This window comes from Pristis pectinata, chromosome 10, assembly GCF_009764475.1.
Source record: "Pristis pectinata isolate sPriPec2 chromosome 10, sPriPec2.1.pri, whole genome shotgun sequence".
Classification (NCBI taxonomy): domain Eukaryota; kingdom Metazoa; phylum Chordata; class Chondrichthyes; order Rhinopristiformes; family Pristidae; genus Pristis; species Pristis pectinata.
The window spans coordinates 24,971,778-24,998,565 of NC_067414.1; the positions used below are offsets into that span (position 1 = coordinate 24,971,778).

The following is a 26,788-nucleotide window of genomic DNA, read 5'->3' on the forward strand; positions in this document are numbered from 1 at the left end:
TCATTTGCATCCACACCATTACACCTAAGATTCTGTGCCTTGGAATGTTGAGTTGTCAGTCCTGCCCTTCTTTCAACCATGTCTCTGTAATACCAGCAATGTCATATTCCCATTTGCTGATAAACACTCTGTTCATCTGCCTTTTGTGGATCTTCACCAAGAAACCGGAGAAGATTAAAACTATTGATAGTTGTGATATAATTGTAAACGTACATAGAAAGAATACGTTCATGATTTTGTTACACAGCCAACAATGAAAATCTTTCCCACTATTAATCGACATACATCACATTTCTCAAACAAAGTCCAGCTTTAGAAGTTCACCCTTTTTGTCTGACTTTGACTGAAATGCTGGTGGCAAAACTGGTAGATTTAAATCTGTAGGTTTCTGAGCTGTCTTAAGTTGAACGCAGTTCCTTCTGAATATGTTGTTGGTGAGAGAAGTTTTTGTTTTCTCCTTTGACTGACGCAAGCTCTTGACTATTAGAGCCTGCTGGCTAGAAGGTGGGAATAGTGGCTGCCTGGCACCATTGACCAAAAAAGGCGATGACCTATTTGTTCCGTGGCGAGGTGTTTGGACCCAACTGATTTTTTTACTGAAGTCATCTTTGAAAATACCATGCTTGAGTTTTGGCAATTGGGAAAATTGAGGTGTTTTAATTACCACAAAATTGTGCCCATCTTTCTCCTGATATCTCCAGTGTGCTGTTGCTGATTGGTCTTCCATAACTTGAAGAAGATCTTTAAACTTGGTTTCATGATGGGCTGCTGGACTCTTGGAATATCCTTTGGTCTCTAGCAAAAATCTGGGTGTAATTTTATCAGGGCTGCCTATTGGTGATTTGTGATTCTCTTCAATATCCTGTTGACCTACTGGTTGCAAATGAGTCTCTTGTATTTGTTCCTTATGATCTTGCCTTTTAGCAGCAACTGTCCATTGGGAGATCTCTGATTTACCTTGACAATCTGAACCATCATGGTCAGATGCATGTCTAGAGGAAGGAAGTCGCAAGTGCACAAGTTCCCTGTTTGCAAATTTAGAAACTGCAAATGACACAAAATAATTTTTGTACTTAGATAGTAGTGAACTAAATCAATTTAGAGAGCTTAATCATCAGCTCAATACCACAGTTAGTTATACATATAAAATCTAATATTCAAATACTGAAATAATGGCAAAATGGGTTGTGGGAATGGATCAAGAATAGATTATCCTTCTGACAAATCGATAATCAGAATCAGGTTTATTATCACTGACTTATACGTCATGAAATTTGTTGTTTTGTGGCAGCAGTACAGTGCAAGACAAAGTTACTATAAGTTACAAAATTAATAAATAGTGTCAAAAAGGAATAAAGAAGTAGTGTTCATGGGTTTATGCAGGATAAATTCAAATTGACATTTTCTCACAGAAACAAAGTAAACAATCAGAATTAAAGACTGCTGGTGCTGTGAATCTTAATTAAAAACAGAATATGTTGGAAATAGCAGGTCAGCAGCATCTCGGAGAAACAGAAGTTAATATTTCAGGTGGCCTTTTACACCTAGAACAGTAAATAATTGAAAAAATACTATCTTAATTTATTCCTTGCTTTAAAAGTATAATCTTGCCAACATTAATATGCAATTGTTACTTGATATAGATGCTTATCCATTCCTTCAGAATCAGAGTCATAGAGTCAGACGGCATGGACACAGGCCCTTCAGCCCACTAAGTCCACTTTGACATCAAGCACTCATTTACACTAATCTCATTTTATTCTCCCCACCTTCCCATCAACTCTCCCCAGATTTTACCACTTGCATTCACACACTGGGGCAATTTACAGAGGCTAATTAACCTATCAATCTGGACACCTTTGGCATGTGGGAGGAAACTGAAACACCTGGGGGAAACCCATGCAGTTATAGGGAGACCATGCAAACTTCACACAAAAAACACAAAGTCAAAATGGAACCCAGGTTGCTGGAGCTGTGAGGCAGTAACTGTACCAGGTGTTCATTGTTTCATTAATTAGTTTTATTAATAGACCTCATAAACTGAACTGTACACTGTGAAAAGTACTTTTGTGATATTGAAAATTTTACAACTTTTACAAATCAGAGAGCTTTTTAAAAAAATAAGTTTTCATGCAGAAACCCTCATTTTGGAGTTTTGCTCAATAATGTTTTTGTATACTTGCAATTCTTTAAATTGCTTTCTGAACAATTCTAATCCAATTTATTTTACTTCACAGCTATATTGGAGAACTGTTATTCCATCATTCAAGGTTCATCTGTAACCTGACTCCTTATGTCTGTCTTCTCCAGAGCTTATAATTCCTCTGGATAAGAAAAATCCTAGTATCAGTTACTGTTTGATGAAGAAAGTTCCAAACATCTGCTACACTTTATTTGAGTATTTTCTGTCTCAGTCTTGATAAAGCTTCTCTTTATCTATTCTGGTCTACATATTGAAGGGTCTTTGGTCATTACTTAACTGACATTAGACATTTTTCTTGGAATGCTGTCGAGCATGTAGGGGATTGAATGTCAATTTTAATCAGGAATTATGTGGATAGCAGCCATTAATACAAAAAAGTATGAACCAATCTTAAAAAAAACTGTTGCAGTGTCTGCAGAGATGATTTTCAGCTAAGAGGTGTATTCTGGAAACTGACAACACATTCTTTTCTATCAACACTTGTACAAAGATACTTTATTAAACAATGTAATCCATTTAAGGATATTGAAACCAGTGATAGGGCATGGGACATTCTGGTTTTTCACTATTATTAACTATGTTAGGTAAAACAATAGATGAATCTTTTTGTTAATCATCCTAGGGTGAAATTAAGGAAGGGAATGAAGTGGCCATCCTGTCACTTAATGCTTAGTTAAAGGCATATTTGTTCTGTCAATCAATATTTTGGGTGTGTGTACATCCAGGGAGCCATGCCTCACTATTGTGATAAAAGAATTGTATTTTGAGTGTCTGGGGTTTTGTGCTCAGAAGCTTTCAGTCCATCCACAGGTGTATAGATATTCAAAAGTCTCATGTCAATTGAGACATACTCCCATTGTAAATATATAATATTACAAAGTTACTTGTCTAGAGCCAAAATGTTGAAGTGAACTATGGAATTGTAACCATTGAAAATGCATTTAATCACCTGCTTAAAGAATATGAAACCTCCATCTGCTTTAAGTTGTAACATACATCTGCTTTAAGTTCAAGAGAGATTCTTCCAGAATGCCTGCTGGTGGTACTGAATAAAGACCTTTTACATCTATAGCTTCAGTGTCTGTGTGGCTTATTCAAAGTCACAACAGAGTACTTGAAGATTCAAGAAATGGACCAACATATCAGCAGCTAGAGCTCTAGGATTGGCTATTGTAGGCTCAGGATCCGGTGATGGATAATCCCTGGACATGGTCTGATTTCACCAACAAAGCTCCTCAAGGAATATAGCATCATGAATAACAACACATTTTATGAGTCTAAGGGTATTTTTACCTTACATGTGCCAAGCATTGCATAAGCAGGTAAAAGCCTGGCTGAATTTCTAGGGTGTAGAACATAGAACATAGAAAACCTACAGCACAATTCAGGCCCTTCGGCCCACAAAGCTGTGCCAAACATGTCCCTACCTTAGAGACCCATAGCCCTCTATTTTTCTCAGCTCCATGTACCCATCCAAAAGTTTCTTAAAGGACCCTATCGTATCCGCCTCCACCACCGTTGCTGGTAGTCCATTCCACGCACTCACCACTCTCTGAGTAAAAAACTTACCCCTCACATCGCCTCTATACCTATTCCCCAGCACCTTAAACCTACGTCCTCTTGTGGCAACCATTTCAGCCCTAGGAAAAAGCCTCTGACTATCTACCCAATCAATGCCTCTCACCATCTTATATACCTCTATCAGGTCCCCCCCATCCTCTGTCGCTCCAAGGAGAAAAGGCCGAGTACCCTCAACCTGCTTTCATAAGGTGTGCTCCGCAATCCAGGCAGCATCCTTGTAAACCTCCACACCCTTTCTATGGCTTCCACATCCTTCCTGTAGTGAGGTAACCAGAACTGAGCACAGTATTCCAAGTGGGGTCTGACCAGGGTCCTATATAGCTGCAGCATTACCTCTTGGCTCCTAAATTCAATTCCATGGTTGATGAAGGACAATACACCGTATGCCTTCTTAACCACAGAGTCAACCTGTGCAGCTGCTTTGAGTGTCCTATGGACTCGGACCTCAAGATCCCTCTGATCCTTCACACTGCCAAGAGTCCTATCATTAATACTATACCCTGCCATCATGTTTGACCTACCAAAATGAACCACTTCACACTTATCTGGGTTGAACTCCATCTGCCACTTCTCAGCCCAGCTTTGCATCTCAGCCCAGCTTTACATTTTTATGTCTCAAAATAACTTGAAGTTACACTGAAAGTAGTATGTGATCAAGTGTCAAGGCCTCTGTTTGTTACCCCCTCCCCTAATACCTTGAAAACTTTGATCAAGTTGTGCCAGTTTTGAGTGCACTTGGAGATAATTTATCACTAAGAAAAGATCAACACTAAAGGTATATGCCCAAAACTCACTTTCCAGTTAGAATATCTAGATCTTTCTGAAACCAGTGAAATGCTCTGACTGAACTATTTTCAAATCCTTTCTCCAAAGAATTTTTCAATAATCAATGCCCTCCTATATAACATTGGGCATAAAAAACCACCCTTAATATTAGAAATGAATATTTAGTTAAATGCTTCAAGAAATGCTTGTCTTTTTAAGTGATCCCATTCTCTCATTTCTATTTAGCTGTACTCAATCTTCAACTGTACAAGTTTTGGTATATTTAGTACATCTTTAACTCAAATGTTATTAAAACATACAGGTCTTTTGATAAGAAATACAATACTCATTCAAATAAAATTCTTGATGTACCTTCTGGGCAACAGTTGTTATGTTTTTCCAAAGAAATTGCAATCTCCTCTTCTTTAATAACCTCTTTTGTTGTGGGGCTGTGCATCCACTGCATTTTGCTTGTCTCTGAGTTCCTCTGATCCTCCTGATGAGACTGTTCAGTAGCCTTCCTAGTTTCCTGGGATTCTGATGGTAGGTTTTCATCTGGAATTGTTCCCTCTACCTCTTTACTTTGCTTTGCTGTTTCATTTTCTCTCTATGAATTACAAAAATCATTTTTGCAGACAAAAATCTGTCCATTTTTATCAGAAAGAATAATTAAAATTGTGAAACCATTCATAGTTCCACCAAGTCCACAAGTATCTTCATTTCTTTACTAAATTCACTTCTCAGGATGTGTGGACATCATTGCAAGGCTGGCACCCTTAGGAAGGTGGTGGTTGGCCACCTTCTTGAACTGCCACTTTGTACTAACTCAGTACTTTCTGTCCTACAAGCAACCCTACTGCTTCATGTGGCATCATGTTGTTTTCCAGAAATGACCCAGCGGTAGCGCAGGATTTCCATGAGGGTTAATAGGTACTTTTAGTCCTCAATTATGTTGGCAGTCCCCACTGGAAACATTCGAATAGTTTTCCAATGAAGAAGAAAATAAGACCCAACCAATTACTCCGACCATCACCCACTTAAAAATTGACCCTCACATTTCAGCCAAAGCACAATAGATTTTGATCATTATCTCTGCTAATCTATTTTTTTGTTTTGATAACATAGTTCAACACCTTATAGATTATTGTTGCTTTCAGTTGGTTGGATATATTTAGAACTTCTGGTGGAACTCAGCAGGTCAGGTGATCTGTCCAGATAAAGGGAGTGGACCCAAAATGTCGACTGTCCATTTCCCTCCATAGATGCTGACTGACCCGCTGGGTTCTTCCAGCATTTTGTTGTTGCTCCAGATTCCATCATCTGTAGTCTTTTGTGTCTCCATACTTAGCACTGTATCCACTAAGATTCCATGGTCACTTTCAGCTTCGTACTTAACTACCATAACATCCATAGGAAAATAGGAACAGGAATTAGCCATTCAGCCCTTTGACCTTGCTTCACCATTCAATTAAGTTATTGCAGAATTTCATTTATTGTATGAGTTATCCATGTGTAGCTGTCTGTAATGTTCTGACCACCTATATAGCATTTTCCGCTCATTCTGTTATTCATGTTATAGATCCTCTGCTTTGAAATGGGTATCTGAATTTCATATATTATAAATGTTAATAGTTGCAGCTGAACTTTGAGGTAGTACGCCACTCATTATTTTAACCTGCTCTGCCAAAATTCCTGTAACAGGTGTTCTGCTTTTTTAACTCTTTGGCCACATTCTAATTCATGCTTGAATCCCTGCAACTTTGAGTAATACATAGGGTGGCATAGTGGCACAGTGGTTCGAGCTGCTGCCACATATCACCAGAGACTCAGATCCAATCCTGATCCCAGGTATTGTCCGTGTGGATTTTGCACGTTCTTCCTGTGACCACATGGGGTTTCCCAAGACGTTCTAGTTTCCTCCCATGTCCCAAAGACAACCAGGTTGGTGGGTTATTTGGCTGCTGTAAATTGCCCCTAGTGAGTAGGTGAGTGGCAGAATCCAGTGGTGTTGATGAGAATGTGAGGAGAATAAAATGGGATTAGTATAAATGACTGGTTGATGGTCAGCACAGACTCGGTGAGACGCAGGGCCTGTTTTTATGCTGTATGATTCTATCTATCTATTCTAGCTATCTGATTCTTGTGCAAATTCATTAAAAGTGTTTAGATAGTTGAGGCAAACCATAGCATAGGGCTTCCTACGATCCACTTGGATTGATGTTACCTCAAAGAAGTCTGTCAGTTGGTCAGATGGCATCTTGCCCTTATGCTTTAAATATGGACAACATATTAGACCATTGCTAATTGGTAGCTATCTCCTCTAAATTCATGGGTTCCCTTGTAATAATTGTCAATGCTTCACCAATCTCTTTCATGGTCTCTCTTGACACTCAGGGATAAATACCATCTTTCCCAGGGACTGATTTGGTCTGAGCCTACCTACCTTGATAGATATAGCTTTCATTTTAGTGGTTATTTATTGTACCTGGAGGAGAGGAAAGAAGCAGAAAATGAAAAGTGTGCATCAAAATTTTTGGACTTGGTCAGTCCATCACAATACTGATATCTTAACCTTTCGCCTTTTACTAATGTTTCAGGTCTAACTGGGTAGCACTGCTCAAAAGTTAAATTTATCTCATTGAGTTAACTGATAGCAGTGCCAGTTCACAACATGTGAAATGCCATAGAAATAATAGGTAACAATTAAAGATTTTTGTGTCAAATTGCAACTATTAATGGTCCAAACTGAACTGAGCTCTAGCAACATCATCTATTTCTCTGTAAGCATACATCTGCACCATAAACTGTCCATGATTTGATATCAATTATTGGAATAAGCCAAGTAAAGAATTGGTGTCTTGAGAACTGGAAGATCTGATCTGCATTAGAGGTCAAGAATAAGTAAGATCCAAAGGCCTGAATAGCAAAAAACTGCAGATGTTGGATATCTGGAATAAAAACAGAAAATGCTAGAGATACCCAGCAGGTCAGGCAGCATCTGCAATGAGAGGAACAGAGTTAACAGTTCAGATGAAAGACCCTTCACCAGCTTTGGAGACCTATTTTGTGAGTATGACTTCAACTCTTACCACCCAAATACACAGGGATGCTGGGAGTTAAAATTGTTGAAGTGCTGTGGAGGTGATGATTCTTGGTTTTACTCAGCTCAATCTAACGGGGGGCAAGGACGCTTCCAAAGGAGGCTAGGTGCATTTTACAGAGGCAAGTTGGAACCAAATTATGTCTTTTATGGCTTAGTATTTCTCAGCAGGAAGCTGCTGTGAAGAATTGGTGGCAAAAGAGGCCCCTCCATATAACTTTTCCTTCTTTTCTGCGAGCTTTGCGTTCCTGAAAGAATTAGTCTCCCGTTTTTGCTCATGATTCTAAGGACCGAGCAGCCTATGTAGCTCTTCCCTGGCTTCTTGGCCCTGCATTTCCACCTGTATTCTGACCTGATGGATAGATGGTCAGATAAAGAGATTTAAAGGATCTTGAGTCAATATCCACAGGGCTCATTTCTGGAACAGGGGCTGTGGTTCCACTTCACACCACCACCTACCTGTCTTAAACCAGTCCAGGAATTAAAATTGGTTGTAGAAATATGGCACTGACATAGGATAGATTTGGACACCAAACCTCCTGTAAATTTAGAAAGTAGCTGACAGTGACATACCTGCTGTGTTGGCCTTTTATTAAGGGAGTTGTTTTCTACTTGATCAATCCTCAGAGCCTCAGATGATAAATTCCACTCACTTGACTCAATTTTCTGTGTGATAAAGCAAAGAATAAGACAAAATTGTCAATAAATTATAACCAGATTGAAATAAAAAACAAATACAGTCTTTCAATAATACAGAACAGATCAACATTTTGGAAAGAACCGTAACATATTGAAGAACTAATATTGTATACCTTCTTGTTTTTTATTTCTTTTTGGTGCCGTGCCAACTTTTGCAGTAACAAATAGTAAGTTGCCATGCTGGGGGATGGCCTGTTGTTGATCAATGTGTTAACAATCTCCGTAAACCCAAAGCCTTTCTTCTCCGTCATAAAATTCAAAACCACTGAGTTTAGTTCATCAGAACGAAGTCTACAAAATAAAGAAGTTATTATTCATGTTTTTCCCACAATATCATTAAATGCAGTTCCTGACTATCAAAGGCAGCATTATAAGAAACAGGAAATCACATACATGCTTGGTCTGCTGCAGGCTAAAGAAAATTAAATGTTGGAACTATTTCCTTAAATTCGTAAAAAATGCCATCTATTTGCCTATCATTAAACTGCTATACTTACAATGAGGAAATAACATTAATAACAGAATTCCTTAGAGAAAATGGAATATAGAAATTGGATACATATAACACATGCTCTGCTGGGACAATACAAGTTCAAAAGTCAAAAGAATACATTATACAAGAAAAGATTTACACATATAATGGCATTCGTAAACCTTTCAGGAAATCCCCAGGGACTTGCTGGCCTTTTGTGAAATGTAGCCACTGTGGTAATGAAGGGGAATGTGATAGGCAATTTATGCATAACAAGCTCTCACAAACAGCAATGTGATAATGATCAGATAAACTGTCAGTGATGTCGGCTGAGGGATAAATATTGGCCGGAAATTGGGGATTACTCTTCAGGCTCTTCCTTGAAATAGCTCTATGGGATCTTTCACATATAGTATATCCACCTCTGAATCAAAGTTAGGTAGCACTGGGGAATGGGAGCTGGAGGATGCAGAAAGGCTGCTGGGTGATCAAAGCAGGGTAAGTGAATGGGCAAGGGCAAGGCAGATGCAATCTATGGGGAAAAGTGTGAGGGCATCTGCTTTGGCAGAAAAAAATAGAAAGGTGGATTATCTTTTAAATTGAAAAATTGATGTTCAGAGGACCTGAGTGCCCTTGTACATGAATCACTGGAAGTTAATATGCTCATTCAGGAAGCAGCCAGCACTGCAAAAGGTATGTTGGCCTTTACTGCAAGAGGATTTGAGCAGAAGAGTAAAGAGGTTTTGTTCCAATTATATAGAGCCTTGTGATCCTGTATCTAGAATACTGTGTACGGATCAGGTCTCCCTTCCTGAGGGAGGATATCTTGTGATATGGTGATCATGATCTTGTGAGAGTGTAGCAAGGGTTGATTCCTGGGATGGCAGGTTTTTGTAGGGAGAGAGGTTAGCAGCCTGGGCCTATAGTGTTTAGAAGAATGTAAGGTGATCTCATTGAAATGTACAAAATTCTTATTGGGCTTGATAGGGTAGATGCAGGGGTGATGGAGTATTTGGAACCAGAGATAACAATCTCAAAATAAAGTGAAGCCCATTCAGGACAGAGATGTGAAGAATTTTCTTTACTCAGAGGGTGCTGGATTTTTGAAATTCTCTATCAAGAGGGCTGTGGAAGCTCAGTCTCTGAGTATATTCAAGACCATTGATTAGATATTTAGGGAATCAAGGATATGAGATTAGCACAGAAGTGTTCAGGTAAAAGATCAGCTATGATCTTATTGAATGGGAGAGTAGGCAAGAGGATTCAAATGTCTTACTTCTGCTTCCATTTGTTATGTCCTTATGTATATTCACCTGGGAGAGCAGACTGGATGTTAATCTAACATCTTATCAAGAAATACTGGGATCTGCTTTTCTGAGGCCAATCAGAATAAGGTTATCACTGACATATGTTGTGAAATGTGTTGTTTTGTGGCAGCAGTTCAGTGCGAGACATAAAAATTACTATAAGTTACAAAAATAAATAAATAGTGCAAAAGAGGAATAACGAGGTAGTGTTCATGGGTTCATGGACCATTCAGAAATCTGATGGCAGAGGGGAAGAAGCTGTTCCTGAAACGTTGAGTGTGGGTCTTCAGACTCCTGTACCTCCAGACTCCTGTACATCCTCCCCAAATGCTGAATGCCATGGGTTTTGGGGTATTTTTAAATTTATTTGTTTTATTTTAGCTTCTTGCTTGAGTATTTTTTTAACTTGTTTTGTTGGAGACGAGACCTTGGACAGTAAGGTCTTCATTTGCCCTCCTCCTGTCCCATTGCTTTAGACAGAATGAATCAGGAGACGAGGCTGCCAACCTGTCTGCAAACTTCGAATGATTACTTCACCAAAATCCTACATACATATTTGAGAGTTCTAAACTTCCCTGAGCAATAATTGAATCGCCTCTTCCTGACACCTGTAGGCACAAATATAAAGGAAATCTTCAGCTGAAGAAGGACATAAGAAATTGAAGTAGCAACAGCCAAATGACTCCTTGAACCTGCTCAGCCATTCAATGAGATTGAATTTTGACGTCATTCACTTTTCAAGCACTTCTTGTACCTGTTGAGATCGGGTCCACTCTCAAAAAGTATCTCACCATTGCCCTAAACAAATTTATTTTTGACACATTCTGAAACATTCCTGCATATTGCCTAGGAATTTATCCTCAGCTGATAATGCTAAACATATAATGCATTTTGCATGCTGACTCTGAAATTCTGTGGAATGAATCTTCACAGAGTGCCAAGATTGCCACGCTATGGTTTGTTTGGTGCTACTGACTAGGGGTATAGATTAGTGCAAATATGTTTTGTTTGACAGTCTGAAAAATGTCCACAGTTCTCTTTTGGTAAAGTACCTATTCTTGTAAACAACTGAATGCAGCGGCCTTCGAAAAAAACCTTCGTTTAACCATTTCTCCTCCATTGCTTCTCTCACAGAGGGGCGTTTGGTTGGATCAGGCTCAAGCAAAGAGAGCATGAAATGAACAGCTCCTGAGGGAAAAACACAGCCTTTATCAGCAAGTCATAAGATGATCATTAAATCACATACAGGGAGGCCAGGTGGATGGTAAAGTGTGAGGGTTTAGCCAGGTTTCAGCCAATGGGTTGTTAGAAAATCAGCTCTACCAACAAATGGTCAGAAAATAACGATGTACCTGCCATCAAACTGCACGTATCCCTATCCCAGGCTGGTTGCAAGCCTTTGTATCTGAGTCTCATATGTGGCATTTATAATAATGATTTTAAGAATTGTACCATTTGACTAACTGCTCTCCAAATGTTGCAATAATATTTAATGCAGAAGCTTCCTGAAGTCTACCTTTCTCTTTGGATTAAGCATAGGGTTAAAATGCTGTCCTATGTCAAAGCAAATTGTTTTATTAATAAGTATTTTATTTGTTAGCTTAATTTACTTGTTATTTTCTGGTATAAAGACATAAGAAATAGGAGTAAGAATAGGTCATATGGCCCTTCAACCAGCTCTGCCATTCATCAAGATCATGGATGATCTTCTATCGCAGTGTCACTATCTAGAATTATTCCCATAGCCCTTGGTCCCCTAAATGCTCAGAAATGAACACTACATCTGAGCCTCTACAGCCCTCAGGATAGGGAATTCCAAAGCTTCACCACTCTCTGAGTGAAGAAATCTCTCCTCATCTCAGTCCTAAACAGCCTTAATTTTCAAACTGTGCCCCTGGTCCTAGGTTCCTGAGTCAGGAAAAATATCCTCCCTGCTTTCTGCTAAGCAAACCTTTCAAGAATTTTGTTTCTCTTCGTGAAGTCTCCTCTTCTAAACTCTAGAAAATAGAGTGCTAGTCTATTTAGTCAAACCCACCATCCTTGGAACCAGACGAGTGAATTTTCACTCAATTTCTTTGAAAGGGGAGAAAATATGTGTGCAATACTCCAAATGTGGTCTCACCGAGGTCCCATACAATTACAATAAGACTTCCTTATTCCTGCAATCAAGCCTTTTTATGATAAGACCTAACATATCATTTGACCTCCTAATCTCTTACTACACTGACATACTGGCCTTCAGTGGCTTGTGTACAAAAATCACATCCAGTTCCCTTTGAACATCAATGGTCTCATAAATATTTTGCTTTTCTGTTAGCTGCACCAAAGTGATACACTTCACATTTTTCCACATTATGTTTCATCTGCCGTGTTTTCGCCCACTGGCTCAGCTTGTCCATATCCCTTGAAACCTCTTTACTATCCTCTTCTGTTCCTTAGAAAGGGATTGAGATAGATATTGAGACATGGTGTTAGAAGGGCTGGATGATGAAACTTTGAAACTTAGCTGTGCCTGAGTCAAAATATTGAATGCCAGCTATGATTCCTCCCAACTGGGGTAACATGAACATGCATCGTGAAAAAATAAACTGTGTAACTCAGCTGAGAGAGTGGACAATGGAATAAGTAAAGATGTGAGATCTCCAGCCAGGCAATTTATCTAAAGAATGGAAACAATGGAAGGATTAGTTCACAGTGAATATTGAGTTGACTATGTACCACAACATAAAACCCCATAAATAAAATCATGAAGAATCAGATACATTAAAAGCAAATTACAGCCCACCTGAAAATAACAGAATTGACCAGTACCAGATCTTTTAGAAAGATAGTGAGCCAATTTGTTTTGATTGTAAAATCATTCTGCTTACAGCTTCAGTTTAAAGAGGTCTTAGGTGGCCCAGCTGTTTTTCTTTACAGCATTACCAAAGGTATTCAGAACCGATCATTTTTGAAATGTCTCCATTACAGAAATGCTTACATATGTGTAAAGTAATATTTAGGTGTCACTCTGCACTCTGCTCATGCTCCACCCTGGCTTTTGATTAGGAAGACTGTGGGTTCAAAACGCATTGCAGAGTTGAGCATATAATCCAGACTTAATCTCAGTGCCATATTGTTTGAGACGACCTTTGCAAAAGAGATGTTTAATTGTCTACGTGTTCAAACTGAAGATTATGAGGAGGAGAGTTTGATTAGATTAGGTGGCTGATGTGCGAAAACATGCTGCATGCTTTATGCAATAATTGGGTATGTTGTATGCTTTTTAATTTAAGGTAGACCTTGTGGCCAAGAGGTCTACAGGACTCAGAGTCTGCTGAATTAGTCTGGAGAGCGCTCAGCCCCTATGGTAATGACTTAGTCAATGAAATGGGGCAAGCTAAAGGAAATAATCAAAGGAAAATATTGCACCAAGCGTGTTTCATTAACCGAATAACCTGTCAAAGGTGATGATCAGTAAGCAGTAGAAGAGTACAGGAGGGAAATGACATTTAAAAAGAACAAAGATGGAGCTCACACTCATAATGGAAACCATAATCCACCTTTTCTTGCATTCACTACAATGTCTAGACACTATGTATCATTATTTCTGCTGGGTATTTAACATATCTAGTACCTGAGGAAATTTCCGATGGGATGGAACTCATGTCTCCGTTTACCATCTTCTGATGCAGTAGTTTGATGTTAAATGGCTCTACGGTGAATGGTAATGTGCCAGTGAGCATTGCAAACATACTGACCCCACTGTGAAGACAAGACCATGGGGACATTCAGAAACCTTAGATCCAGCTTTGAGTTACAACATAAAGAATAGTCAACAAAACATCTAAACTGCCCGAGGGTAGAAAGGAATAAAGCATCACTGGCAACACTTAGACTTCAGGTGTAACTGCTCAAGATCAGGAAGAAGGTTGTTCCACAAACTGCTTAAATTAGAAATATTAAACAAAACCAGAAAATGTTTTGGCAACACCTGTGCAGAAAGCAGAGTAGTTAACAGTTAAGGTGTAATCCCTTTACTTGAAGTGGAACGCTAAACAAACCACCATCAACTTCCTCTCCCAGGCCAAAATCAGTTGCCCTAGTTATTCTCAGTTGACTACAATGGGCAGACCATGTCATTCACACCCCCATCACCAGACTCCAGAAGCAGACACTCTATTCCAAGTTCTATTGTAGAAGATGATCAGGTGGGCAGAGAAAAAAGTTTCAAGTATGTGCTTAAAGCTTCCTTGACAAGTGCAACACCCCGACTGACTCTTGGGAACCTGTGGCCCACGATCGCTCAAAGTGGAGAAGGAGCATTCGGGATGGTACTGAGAGTCTCAAGGCCATGCATTGGAAGCACACTGAAGTCCTACATAAGAACTGGAAGAAACATACCACTTCACAAACTACCCAGCCATCAGTCCTGTCAGTCATCGCCTACCCCCAGCTGTAGAAGAGTCTTCAGATCCCTCAGTGGGCTCATCAGTCACCTCAGAACCTACAGACTGAAGTGGAAGCAAGTCATCCTCAATCAAGTGACTGCCTAGGAAGAGAAGAACTGGGACAGCAGCAGGAGATGCTAAAAGAGGAAGAAAATAATAGATATTTTAACAAAGAGGTTTTATATTGAATGGAAATGTTGTCAAATAATATAAGAAAAAATATACAAACTAGTTCGCATTTCTACACCAGAGGAGCCAAGAGTAATTGTAAGGCAGAGATCATTTTAAGGTGAGGATGCCTTTGAAAAATTCTGAAGAACATTGTGTTCTTGGGCTTTATAATCCAAGCATAATTTGCTACCCATTAGGAATGAATATCTACTTAAACGGCCCTTCCCATCCTTTATAACTTGGATAGAAGAGCTGCAGAAATCACATTGAAGTTTCATTTTTCTAGGAATTCTGTTGCAAGATCTAACAAGTCATGCCCTGTAATCATCCTTTGAACTAAAACTTGAAATAGTATTTTGGTAATATTAAATTCAGTTCTGTCAGTATGTTGAAGGTTGTATCAGGAGGGATTATAGAGGGGAGATACTGAGACACAGAAGACTGCAGATGCTGGAAATCTGGAGCAACAAACAAACATGCTGAAGAACTCAGCAGTGAGGCTTATGTAATAATACAAAAGGAGATCTGTCAGAAAATATTGGTTCTCTCAAACTATATCATGTTTAAACTTGGAAAAAGTTAGGAGTGGTACTGTTGATCCTTCGCTTAAATTTGAAGATATTTAGAGTCCACTTATTCAATATTTTCACATGATATAGATCCCCTTTCAATAACTTTCTAATTTAGAGGAACGGAGTTGATGACATAATATTGCTCTGTTTCTACTGAGAAATTTCAGTCCAGTCTTTTTTTTTTGTTTTTTTTGAATTTTTTCTGTTTAGTTTAGTTTGGTTTGATATATTGTTTATAATTTTTCTTATTGATTGGGGGATTTTTTTTCTTTCTTTTCTTTTATATATATAAAATAAATCTTTTTCTTTCCTTTCTTTTATATTATATTCATTTACTAAGAGATTGTGGGATCTACAGATTTTTTAAATATTTTATTGTTCTTTATGATGTACTACATGTATAAACATTGATGTTATATATTAATCTGTATTAATTTGAAAACTAATAAAAAGATTGAAAAAGAAAGAAAGAAAATATTTACTCAGACTTCACATCTAACCAGTTTTAACATGGGAAGAAACAATTTAGTACAGCAAGTTTCACTGTATAGGGGATACTTTTCCATTGCTTCAGCCATGAACAAGTCATCATGATTTTACAAATAAAACCTAGGAGTCAATTAACTCACTTTGTAGGGGGTAAAACAGTTGACTGACCAGCTAAAGCTAATGATCCTCAAAGTTTCATTTTATTTAACAGCACTGAGAATGTCACCTCTTATCACCTTTTAAACCTCTACCACATGATTCATAGCTCTTAGTTATAACAGGAAATTCCAAAATCACTATCTGTATATTTTGTGTAAAATGAATAATGCCATTCATCTTTGCCCTCAGAAACCAAGAACATGAGGCTGCAAGTGGCTTAGGTTTTTGGAGTGGGTTTGGTTAGAAGCTGAAATCCAAAGAATCCTTTTGATCTCACCGCTTCTTGCAACCTGAAGGAGACATCATTATTTTATTTTTTCTACCTTGCCTGGATTCAAAACTGGCTCGGAGGTAGGGACCAGAGGGTGGTGTTTGAAGGTTGTTTCTCGAAATGGAGACCGATGACTAATGGTGTGTCACAGGGTTGGTGGAGGGACCCTTATTACTTGTTATTTGTATAAATGATTTGGATGCAAATGCACAAGGCTTGATCAGTAAATTTGCGGATGACACGAAATTAGGAGGTATTGTTGATAGTGAAAAAAGTTATCGTAGATGACAGGGGGATCTTGTTCAGTTAGGGTAGCGGGCTGAGGAATGGCAAATGGATTTCAATACAGATAAGTGTGAGGTGATGCATTTTGGAAAGTCAAACCAGCATAGGACTTGTACTATGAATGATAGGGCACTAGGGAGTGTAATGGAACAGAGGAACCTTGGAGTACAAGAGCAGAGTTCATTGAAAATGGTGTCACAGGTAAACAAGGTGGCAAAAATGGTGTTTAGCATGCTGGCCTTCATCAGTCAGGGCATTGAGTATAGCAGTTGGGATATTATGTTGCAGTTGTATAAGTCATTGGTGAGGCCGCACTGGGAGTACTGTGTACAGTTTTGGTCACCCAGTTATAGGAAGGACTTGGTTAAACTGGAAAGAGTGCAGAAAAGATTTACAAGGATGTTGCCAGGACTAGAGGGCCTGAGTTATAGGGAGAGGTTGGCCAGGTGAGGTCTTCATTCCTTGGAACGTAGGAGAATGAGGGGTGACATTGCAGAAATGTTTAAAATGATGAGAGGCATAACAGTCTTTTCCCCAGGGTAGGGGAGTCCAAAACTAGGGAATATAGATTTCGGGTGAGAGGGGAAAGAGTTAAGAGGGACCTGAGGGGCAAATTTTTCACGCAGATGGTGGTGAGTATATGGAACAAGCTGCCAGAGGAAGTGGTTGAGGCAGGTACAATAGTATCATTTAAGAAGCACTTGGATAGGTACATGGAAGGGCAGGACTCAGGCGGATATGGGGTGGGCCAAACGTAGGAAATTGGGACTAGTGGGTGGGCACAGTGGTCAGCATAGACTGGTTGGGCCGAAGGTCCTGTATCCGTGCCGTATTGCTCTATGATTCTACCTCTATGCAATATTCTTCAGAGACAGTTGGTGAAGATCTGATGCACAGCATCAGCCAGTGCTGCAAAAAAAAGTACATCAGCAAAAAGTTCCCAAGATTTAAAGCAAAAACAGAAATTGCTGGAAGTACTCAGCAGTTCAGGCAGTATCTAAGGAAAGGGAAACAGAGCTAATGATTCAGATTAAAGACGCTTCATCAGAACTGGGAAAGAGGGAAAAACAAGCTGGTCTTAAGTTGCAGAGAAGAAGGAGGAAGGGTGGATAAGTCACAGAGAATACCTCTGATAGGGTGAGGCCAGGATTTATTTGGGACTGTTTCACACTTTCTGAATCCTGTAAAACACTGTCAATTCCCCTTTAGTAAAAAAGAGCACAGCTGGTGGATTAATTCTGAAACAAGGCTGGCAGACTTGCAATAATATCCCAAAACAAAATGCAACAAAGATTGAAAGTCTGAAATAAAAACAGAAGATCCTGAAAGCACTCAGCTCCCTTTCTGATCTATGGGGTATTTCCAGTGTTTATTTATAATTTTGGGTCTATTTGTTTATTGTAGGATGAATCTATGTGTGTTTTTTTTTGTGAACAATCTTAACACGCACCAAACAACATGTTAGAATATCGTTTGCAGGGACTTGAAGGAAAGACAAATGGGGGAAATCTGACCTTGGTTGTAAGCACCAGGCAATGACCATATCAACAAGTGAGGGTCTAATCATTTCCTCAACATTCATTGGCAACACCATCAATCAGTCACCGCCAGAAACAGCTGAGAGTCACTATTTACCAGAAACCTCAGCAGACCAGATGCACAAATACTGTAAATTTCAACAAAGCTAAATATGAAACAATATACTACTATATTGTGCCTTGAGCATATGACACCAAAGACAAATTTCTTTACCAAGACAGAAAAAAACAATTGCACATTTTGGAAATACACAGCAGATCAGATAACATTTATACAGGAAAGTGTTGTGTTGTTCTTGGCACTGAGGTAGCACCAATTGAAAACAGTGGCATTTATGTAGATATCCTATTCCAAGAGACAGATTTACTTCTCATGCAACCCAGTACCTACATTGACCAGACATCCACCTTTGGACCGTATTTCTTATGGGCCAGGAGCTCTGGGGCAGCATAGGCTGGACTCCCGCACTGTGTATTCAGTAACTCCTGGCTGTCATTCTTCAGGGTATTACTTAATCCAAAATCTGCATCAAAGAGAACATACAATTAGAAATGAATACGAAATAAAAGACCAAGGAAGTCGAAAGGTGATTTTTTCATTTATTAATATTTGCTTGTTTGATTCCCTCTTTCCCTTGAATGTTTGGCTTTCTTGCTGAGCAGTCATCCTCTAAGTTAGAAATGACAAGAAATGTGCCCACTTTCCAATTTATACCCTTGAAAATCTTACTTCAGGCTGAAGATTTAAAAGGGTGAACCAGCTAAAGTAGTTTTCCATTTTTTTTTACAAACTATACCTCCTGAAAAGCATCAGAACAGAAATGTCTAGTCGTGATTTCCATTAATTTGATTGCTATAAAGGAGGTTTCTTCATCAGCAGCCCCTTTAAACAGACTCAAATTTTAGTATCTCACTCTTTTGGTTACACTGCTGTTTATTTTTTTGGAAACATTTGTATAATGTATTCACATTGTCTTACTAAGCAAATTCAAATCCTCCAACATCCTATTCCAAAAAGTGAGAAGACCTGACTTAATTAGTGACTAAGTTGTTATCTCACATTTTGTATGACTTCCGCAAAGTTGAAATTATCCTTATTCTGTTTGAATTGAATTCTTTTCACTGCCACTTAGATGATGGCTACAGCCAGGTCATTTTAAGTAGGTAGCAAAGATCTCCAGCTTCAGTATCATATTTGATATCACTAGTTTCTAATTTATTACCTTCATTGCTTTAGTTTCTGATTATTTCATACTGTACCACACTTACCAACGATTTTGATGTTGTTATGTTCATCAAGGAGAAAGTTTTCTATTTTCAAATCCCTTAAGAAACAAAACAGGAAGTATAATATATATAAATACAGCCATTCAAACCAATAATTATTTTAAATTTACATTGTTTCTGATTGATCTTCCTTCTCATGGTTCTTCCGAGTCACAAATAAATAGCCCACACACCAGTGTGTCTCTAAACCAGTGCCAGAATGAGCCCTGCACAAGCTCAGCAGGTTTACTTATTTTTATTTTTCTGGCTGAGCCACCGTGAGGATATCTCTGGAAAATATGAACAAGGACCCAATGACTCTCACCAATTTTTACAGATGCACCATAGAAAGCATCCTATCTGGATACATCACAGCTTGGTGTGGTAACTGCTCTGCCCAAGACCACAAGAAGTTACAGAGTTGTGAACACAGCCCAGTCTATCATGAAAACCAGCCTCCCTTCTATTGACTCCATCTACATTTCCCGCTGCCTTGGGAAAGCAGCCAACATAATCAAGAGCCCCTTCCACCCCAGTCATTCGCTCTTCTTCTCCTTCCATTGGGAAGAAGATACAAAAGTTTGAGAACATGTACCACTAGGCTCAAGGACAGCTTCTATCCGGCTGTTATAAGAGCAAATTGCCAGACTCAGGTGGGTTTCATTTTCTGACCAATGAAGCCCAGGCCGAGATCAAGGAAAATGTGGTATATTTGATATTTGTTGTAAAAGGATGCCTGTGTCTTTAAGGATGCAGCCACATTAAACATTGTGCTATGTGATTGACTCCTCATTGGACCGTAAGCATGGACTGGAAAGGCTTACCAAACCAAACTGGAGAACAGCTTAGAAGAAAGAGGTATATGGTGCTGAGCTTCCAGTTTCTCAGTCCCTGCTGTTCTCCACCCCAAGATTACACAAAGAATACAGGCGTTACAGATAAAGTAGATTGTCGGAAACTTTCCCCATAGCCGAGGTATCTGAAACTAAAACCGGGGTATCTATACTAAAACCCATAGGTTTAGGTAAGGGCAAGGAGGTTTAGAGAGGTTCTGAGGAAGAACTTCTTCACTTATAGAGTTGTTGGAATCTGGAGTGCACTGCCTGAGGGGTTGGTGAAGGCAGGTACTCTCACAACATTTAAGAAGCACCTCAATGAACACTTGTATCACCAAGGCATTGAATGCTATGGACCAAATGATGGTAAATGTGGTTGGCATGCACATGGTAGGCCAAAGGGCCTGCTTCTGTGCTGTATGACTGTGGTTCTAACACTACTTCTGAAGGGTCAACTTCAATATCTTTGGATCTGCATACCAGATTTCCATCACTGACTCTGCTGCTGTGTCTGAAAAGGTTCCTTTATTTACGTCAGGCTACTGGGAGGCCATGTTGTGACACTCAAATGGGACACCCACCACAACAGTTGTGCAACAGAAATTGTTCCCGACAATCTGATGACTTATCTGTTTGTGGAAAGTCTGAAGCCAAGTCTGATAGAATGTTACCCAGACCAGGAATCGAATGAGTACAGAGACCATTTTACCTCTCTTGACACAAAATAGTGGTCTCAGTTATTGCTGCATGCAGTTGGCCTGAGAAGTTGAGCCACCTTCTTGAAGGGATTGTATGCACAGCTTGGTGGTATTTTAGAATACAAAGGGTCACCATATTACACGGACTGGAGCCGTGTCAGGACATCCTTGTTTTAAAACTTAATGTTACTGTTTAGAGAGCAAAGTAAATCATTCGCTTTCTTGAATCTTTATCAACTTGTTTTCCACTGGAAGGGATTTGTGAATATGTACCTCCTGCTCTTGCATCCACCTCAGAATATTGCCATTTGGATTAGATTGCCCCTCTACATCACTCCTTACAAAGTGGATCACTTGCTAACTGTATGACGGCAGGCACGGTAGCGTAGCTGTTAGCGAGACGCTATTACAGCGCCAGCGACCCAGGTTCAATTCCGGCCACTGTCTGTAAGAAGTTTGTATATTCTCCCCATGTCTGTGTGGGTTTCCTCTGGGTGCTCCGGTTTCCTCCCATGTTCCAAAGACGTACGGGATAGGAGGTTGTGGGCATGCTATGTTGGTGCCAGAAGTGTGGCGACACTTGCGTGCTGCCCCCAGAACACTCCAAGCAAAGATACATTTCACTGTGTGTTTTGATGTACGTGTGGCTAATAAAGATACCTTATCTCTTATCTTAATGTTTTAAATTGTATCTGCAATGTGCCTGCCCATTTCATCACTCCGTATTCTCCTAAAATCTGCTATTTATTACATTGCCCAGATATGTAATATCTACAAATAACCAATACCAGCATCCAGGTCATTTATCAAAAATCAGAAAATCAAAGGTCCTAATACTAATCCCTGCCCAGGTGATTCAAGTGTTTATTCAGATACTTATTAAATGTTGTGAGAGTACCTACCTAGACCACCTTCATAGGCATTGCATTTCAGATTGCAACCATCCTTTGGATGAAAAAAAACTCTAACATTTTTACTCCTCACCTTGAACTTATGCTCTCTAGTTTTAGATGGTTCTGTTGTGGGGAAAAGTTTCTCATTATCCACCCAATCTAAGCCTCTCATAATTTTGTGTACCTCTATCAGGTCCCCCCATCAACCTCCTTCGCTCCAAAGAAAACAAACCCAGCTTATTCAGTCTATCCTCCTAACTGAAATGTTCCATCTTTGGCAACATACTGATGAATCTCCTCTGCTTCCTCTCCTGTGCAATCACATCCTTCTCATTGCGTGGTGAACAGAACTATATACAATATTCCAACTGTGGCCTAGCTGAAGTTTTATAAAGTTGCACGATGACCTCTATGGTCTTATATTCTATGCCCCAGCTAATGAAGGCCACCACCCTGTATGTCTTCTTCAGCAACATGGAATCTCCTCGTGATCTATAATTTGAAGTGATAAGTGCTCCACAACTGATGCTAATTAGTTAAGAAGGACAATAGAGAAGCACTTGAAGGGCATTGGCTGACCTTGGGGAAGGGAAGGAAATGTCCTTGGTCCTACCTGTGCACTATGGCATGGCGATGGAGGTGTTCCACTGCTGACAGGATCTGCCTGGTGTATTTTCGCACTTCTCTTTCTTCAAGCTTCTTCTTTTCACAGATTCTGTCCATCAGATCGCCCCCCTGGCACAGCTCCATTGCCATGTAGTAGGAGTTCTCTGTCTCCAGTGTTTCGAAGAGCTGCACAATATTGGGGTGTTTGATCATTTGGTGAATGCGAGGTTCTCTTTTCATATTCTTCTGTATGTAAGTGTCCTGCTTTGCTTTCTTCTTGTCAATCACTTTGATGGCTACCTGGTTAAATAAATCAACCAAAATTAATTGGAGAACCTTTGAAAAAGTTGGTCTAGTGCCAGCGACCCAGGTTCGATTCCCGCCGCTGCCTGTAAGGAGTTTGTATCTTCTCCTCGTGTTTGCCTGGGTTTCCTCTGGGTGCTCCGGTTTCCTCCCACATTCCAAAGACATACGGGTTAGGAGTTGTGGACATGTTATGTTGGCACTGGAAGCGTGGCAACACTTGCGGGCTGCCCCCCAGAACACTCTACGCAAAAGGTGTATTTCACTGTGTATTTCGATGTACATATGACTAATAAAGAAATCTTGTTTTATCTTAAATTTGATTGTGATTTTACAGGCATAAAGTGATGCCTGGGGGAGGAACTGAATGTGCACTGTCTGTCATGCTATATCCAGCTGCAATATCAATGTCAAAAGCATTAACCAGGAAAGCTTTATTTTATCAGTTAAAGAGGAGATCCCACTCTTGTTGCAGATATTGTGTGTGAAATTAATTTTCTACAAAGCCCTGACTCGCAACATGAAAGCTGAGCTGTGGAACTGTTAGATACGAACTACAGAAGCAAAACGCTGCTGAGGCTGAAAGTCTGAAATAAAAACAGAAAATCCTGGAAGCACTTAGCAGGTCAGGCCGCATGTGGAGAGAGAAGTAAATTTAATGTTGCAGGTTGATGAGCTCTCATTAGAACTGACCTGGTGTAAACTGGAAAGACTAGTTATCTGAAATTATTGAATTTGATGTTGAGGGTTGTAATATACCTATCAGAACATGAGATGCTGTCCTGCAAGCTTATGTGCAGCTTTGTTGGAACAGTGTAAGTGGTGAAAGACAGAGAGTTCAGTAATGGAGAAATATAGTGACGGGCAACTGGAAGTCAGGATCACCTTAGTAGACTGACACTGAAATTGGTTAACTTTACAAATAAGTTGAGGCAACTCCTTAGCTTTAATTTTATTTTGTCATCAAGCTTTAGTACCCGACCCCATTCTTTAATACAATGTTAAATAATATAAAACTTCAGTGCACATACATCCCAAACACTTACAGATCATGATGTAGAAGCATGTCTTGAGATGGGCTGCACTAGAGGTGTTGCCAAATTGGCTGCCTATGTAAGAGATGTAGCATCATCTCATAGTCATGCAACAATTGTTAAGCACCAAGAATTTTGACTTCAAATCTCAGAGGGTGTTACCAAGACAGAGGATGATAACATTGCAAGCTTGCAAGTATCACAGAAATAATTTTATAGCATGACTCACCAAAGAATCCACAGAATGTGACAAGAAGTGGTTGAGTATTTTTTTAAAGAAAGAAACAAACCACTGATCAACAGCTTACCATAGCAGGCTTTTTAGAAACAGGCTTTTTAGATGCCCCAACCAACAGGCCACCATTACCATGTATTTCGCTGTGTGGTTTGATGTACATGTGACTAATAAAGATATCTCTTATCTTATCTCTTACCCTGACCAGATAGATTGTTGTTGGGCTGTGAATATCACGTGAGCATGATGGGATCAGGTTTGGTGGAAGTTGGAATGAGGGTGAAGGCAGGCCCCATGCAGAACAGTAAAGTGTACACACACTGCCAACCATCCACTGTTAAACTCAGCGTTCAACTCTCCATGCTTAGCTAGCCTTCAAAATCAGCAACATCTTAGATTGAGATGGCCTCATTGAAACCTCTGGGATCCGGTGCTCCTCGTGATGATCTTAGTGTGTGGCTGCCATGTGATAGAATTGTCACGTATAGCAAGAGGGGAGACATGTTTCCACAATGTTGACAAGGAGGAAGCTCACATGATGGAAAAGCAGGTCTATCTTAAAAGTGGCATGAAAGGTAATTTTAATCTTTGAGAAGCTCCGTAATATCAAGATGATGTCAAATATTTCATTGCTAGCTAAATAAGTACTTTGCATCAGTATTCACCAAGAAGAAGGACATTTGCTGATATTCCAGAGCACGTTGCTATCAAGAAAGAGGAGGTATTGGATCTTTTGAAGAACTTTAAGGTAGATAAGCCCCCAGGGCCTAATGGGATCAATCCCCTGTTATTGAGAGAGGGAAGAGAGGAGATTGCTGGGGCCTTGACAGAGACCTTTGTACTCTCTTTAGCCACATGTGAAGGCCCAGAGAACAGAATCAGAATCAGATTTTTAAGAATCAGGATCAGATTTGTTATCACTGAATTAGATGACGTGAAATTTGTTGTTTTATGGCAGTAGTACAGTGCAAAGACATCACTTTACTATAAATCACATAAATAAATAGATAGATAGTGCAACTAAAAGGAATAATGAAGTAGTGTTCATGTGTTCATGGATCATTCAGAAATCTGATGGCAGAGGGGAAGAAGCTGTTTCTGAATCATTGAGTTTGTGTCTTCAAGCTCCTGTACCTCCTCCCTGATGGTAGTAATGAGAAGGGGACTGAACAACAGCCAGTGTTATTCCTTTGTTTAAGAAGTGCAATAGGGACCAACCAGGAAATTATAGCCCGGTGAGCTTTACATCAGGGGTAGGGAAATTATTGGAGAAGATTTCTAGGGATAGGATTTACATACGTCAAGAAAAACATGCACATTTTAGGTAGATTGGATTCAACCTTGACCTGGCCGTAAAAGACAGAGGGTAGTGGTGAAGGGATGTTTCTCTGATTGGACGTCTTTGACCATTGGTGTTCTGCAGGGATCAGTGCTGGGACCTCTTTTTGTGGTATATATAAATGATTGGGGTAAAAATGTAGGTGGGCTGATTAATAAGTTTACAAATGACACAAAAATTGACAGAGTTGTGGATTGTGAGAAAAATTGTCGAAGGATACAGCAGGATACAGATTAGTTGGAAATATGTGCTGAGAAATGGTAGCTTCATCATTAGCACAAAGAATGATTCCATAGCAACACCACTGACCAAGCTGGCCAAATCTGAAAGGCACAGATGACAAATCACCAATCAACCTAATATAAATGGATATGTATGTCTATTTCAATAGTGGAAGAAATGATTGCCATAAAGTACTTGTGGACACCCTTTTCCAATATCCTTTGATCAAAAATCAATCACTTGTAGAAAAGAGTTCTAAATTGTTTCATTCATTGACTGCAGAGACGTTTCCTGACTTCTCTACCAACATTAAGACCTGCCCTGATCCTAGACCTCCCCTCTTGGCAGCAGAGTTAATAGATCTGCTGCCTCACAGCACCAAAGACCCTGGTTCAGTCCTGATCTTGGGTGCTGTCAGTGTGGAGTCTGCACATTTTCTCCTAGCGATCTGGTTTCCTTCCCAGTCACAGAGACATGTGGGTTGGTAGATTAATTGGCCACTATAAATCGCCCCTGGTGTGTGGGTGGGTGGTAGAATCTGGGGCAAGTTGAGAGAATGTGGGGAAAATAAAAAAATGAGATTAATGGAGGATTAGAGTAAATAGGTGGACGATGGTCGGTGTGGGCTCAGTGGGCTGAAGGGCCTGTTGCCATGCTGTGTGTCTGATTCTATGATCTCACTATAAATGATTCTGTGACAATGCTGCGGCCGACTGTAAATGGAATATAAGAAAGTGGAAAGAACACCAGAAAACATGTGAATGCAGAAAATTTAGTTACAAGAAATATTCAAAATTGGTTAATTCGAGAAGATTCTGTTAAGAATCAAGAACTCAGTTTCAGGTCCGTTGTAATAATACATATTCATAAAGTTCATTAATTTTGTTCTTGCAAAATGGATATGGTCAGCTTTCGTTCTATTTCCTATTAAAATGCCTTAATCAATCTTATCTTTTTATACATCTATCAGTATGAGACTGGGATTCCTCCTGTTCTTTAGCATACTTATCATTTGCCATCTAATAATCAGGAATGAAGAGCAAGTCATGCAGATGCCTTTACCTTTTCCCCTGTTGGAATGTGCAACCCTTCCATCACCTTGGCAAAGGAGCCTTTGTTGATCATCTTACCCACCAGGTAATTTCCTACTCGCTTTGTGTGAGAGAAACCTTTTGCTGGATCCTGAGGGAATGAGATAAAACACTCCGGCATTTCAGAGTCCTTGTTTGTTTCCTCCCATACTGGCAGCGCATGCTCTGCATTGCTTGTTCCTACGAGGATGTCATCCAGAGCTGATCTAACCTCTGCAGGCAT

At 39.6% G+C, this 26,788-nt stretch overlaps 1 protein-coding gene across 1 annotated transcript; it reads right to left on the reverse strand.

Moving 5' to 3' along the window:
* Window positions 1-223: 223 nt before the first annotated feature.
* Window positions 224-26,788, reverse strand: LOC127575175 (hormonally up-regulated neu tumor-associated kinase homolog A). The gene is made up of 10 exons (XM_052024871.1): window positions 26,537-26,788; window positions 22,349-22,641; window positions 19,312-19,367; window positions 18,434-18,566; window positions 13,744-13,871; window positions 11,180-11,315; window positions 8,462-8,639; window positions 8,223-8,315; window positions 4,922-5,156; window positions 224-1,044 (listed from the first exon to the last, which is right to left on the reverse strand). The coding sequence occupies exons 1-10, from the start codon at window positions 26,786-26,788 to the stop codon at window positions 296-298; spliced, it is 2,253 nt and encodes a 750-aa protein (XP_051880831.1). The 3' UTR covers window positions 224-295.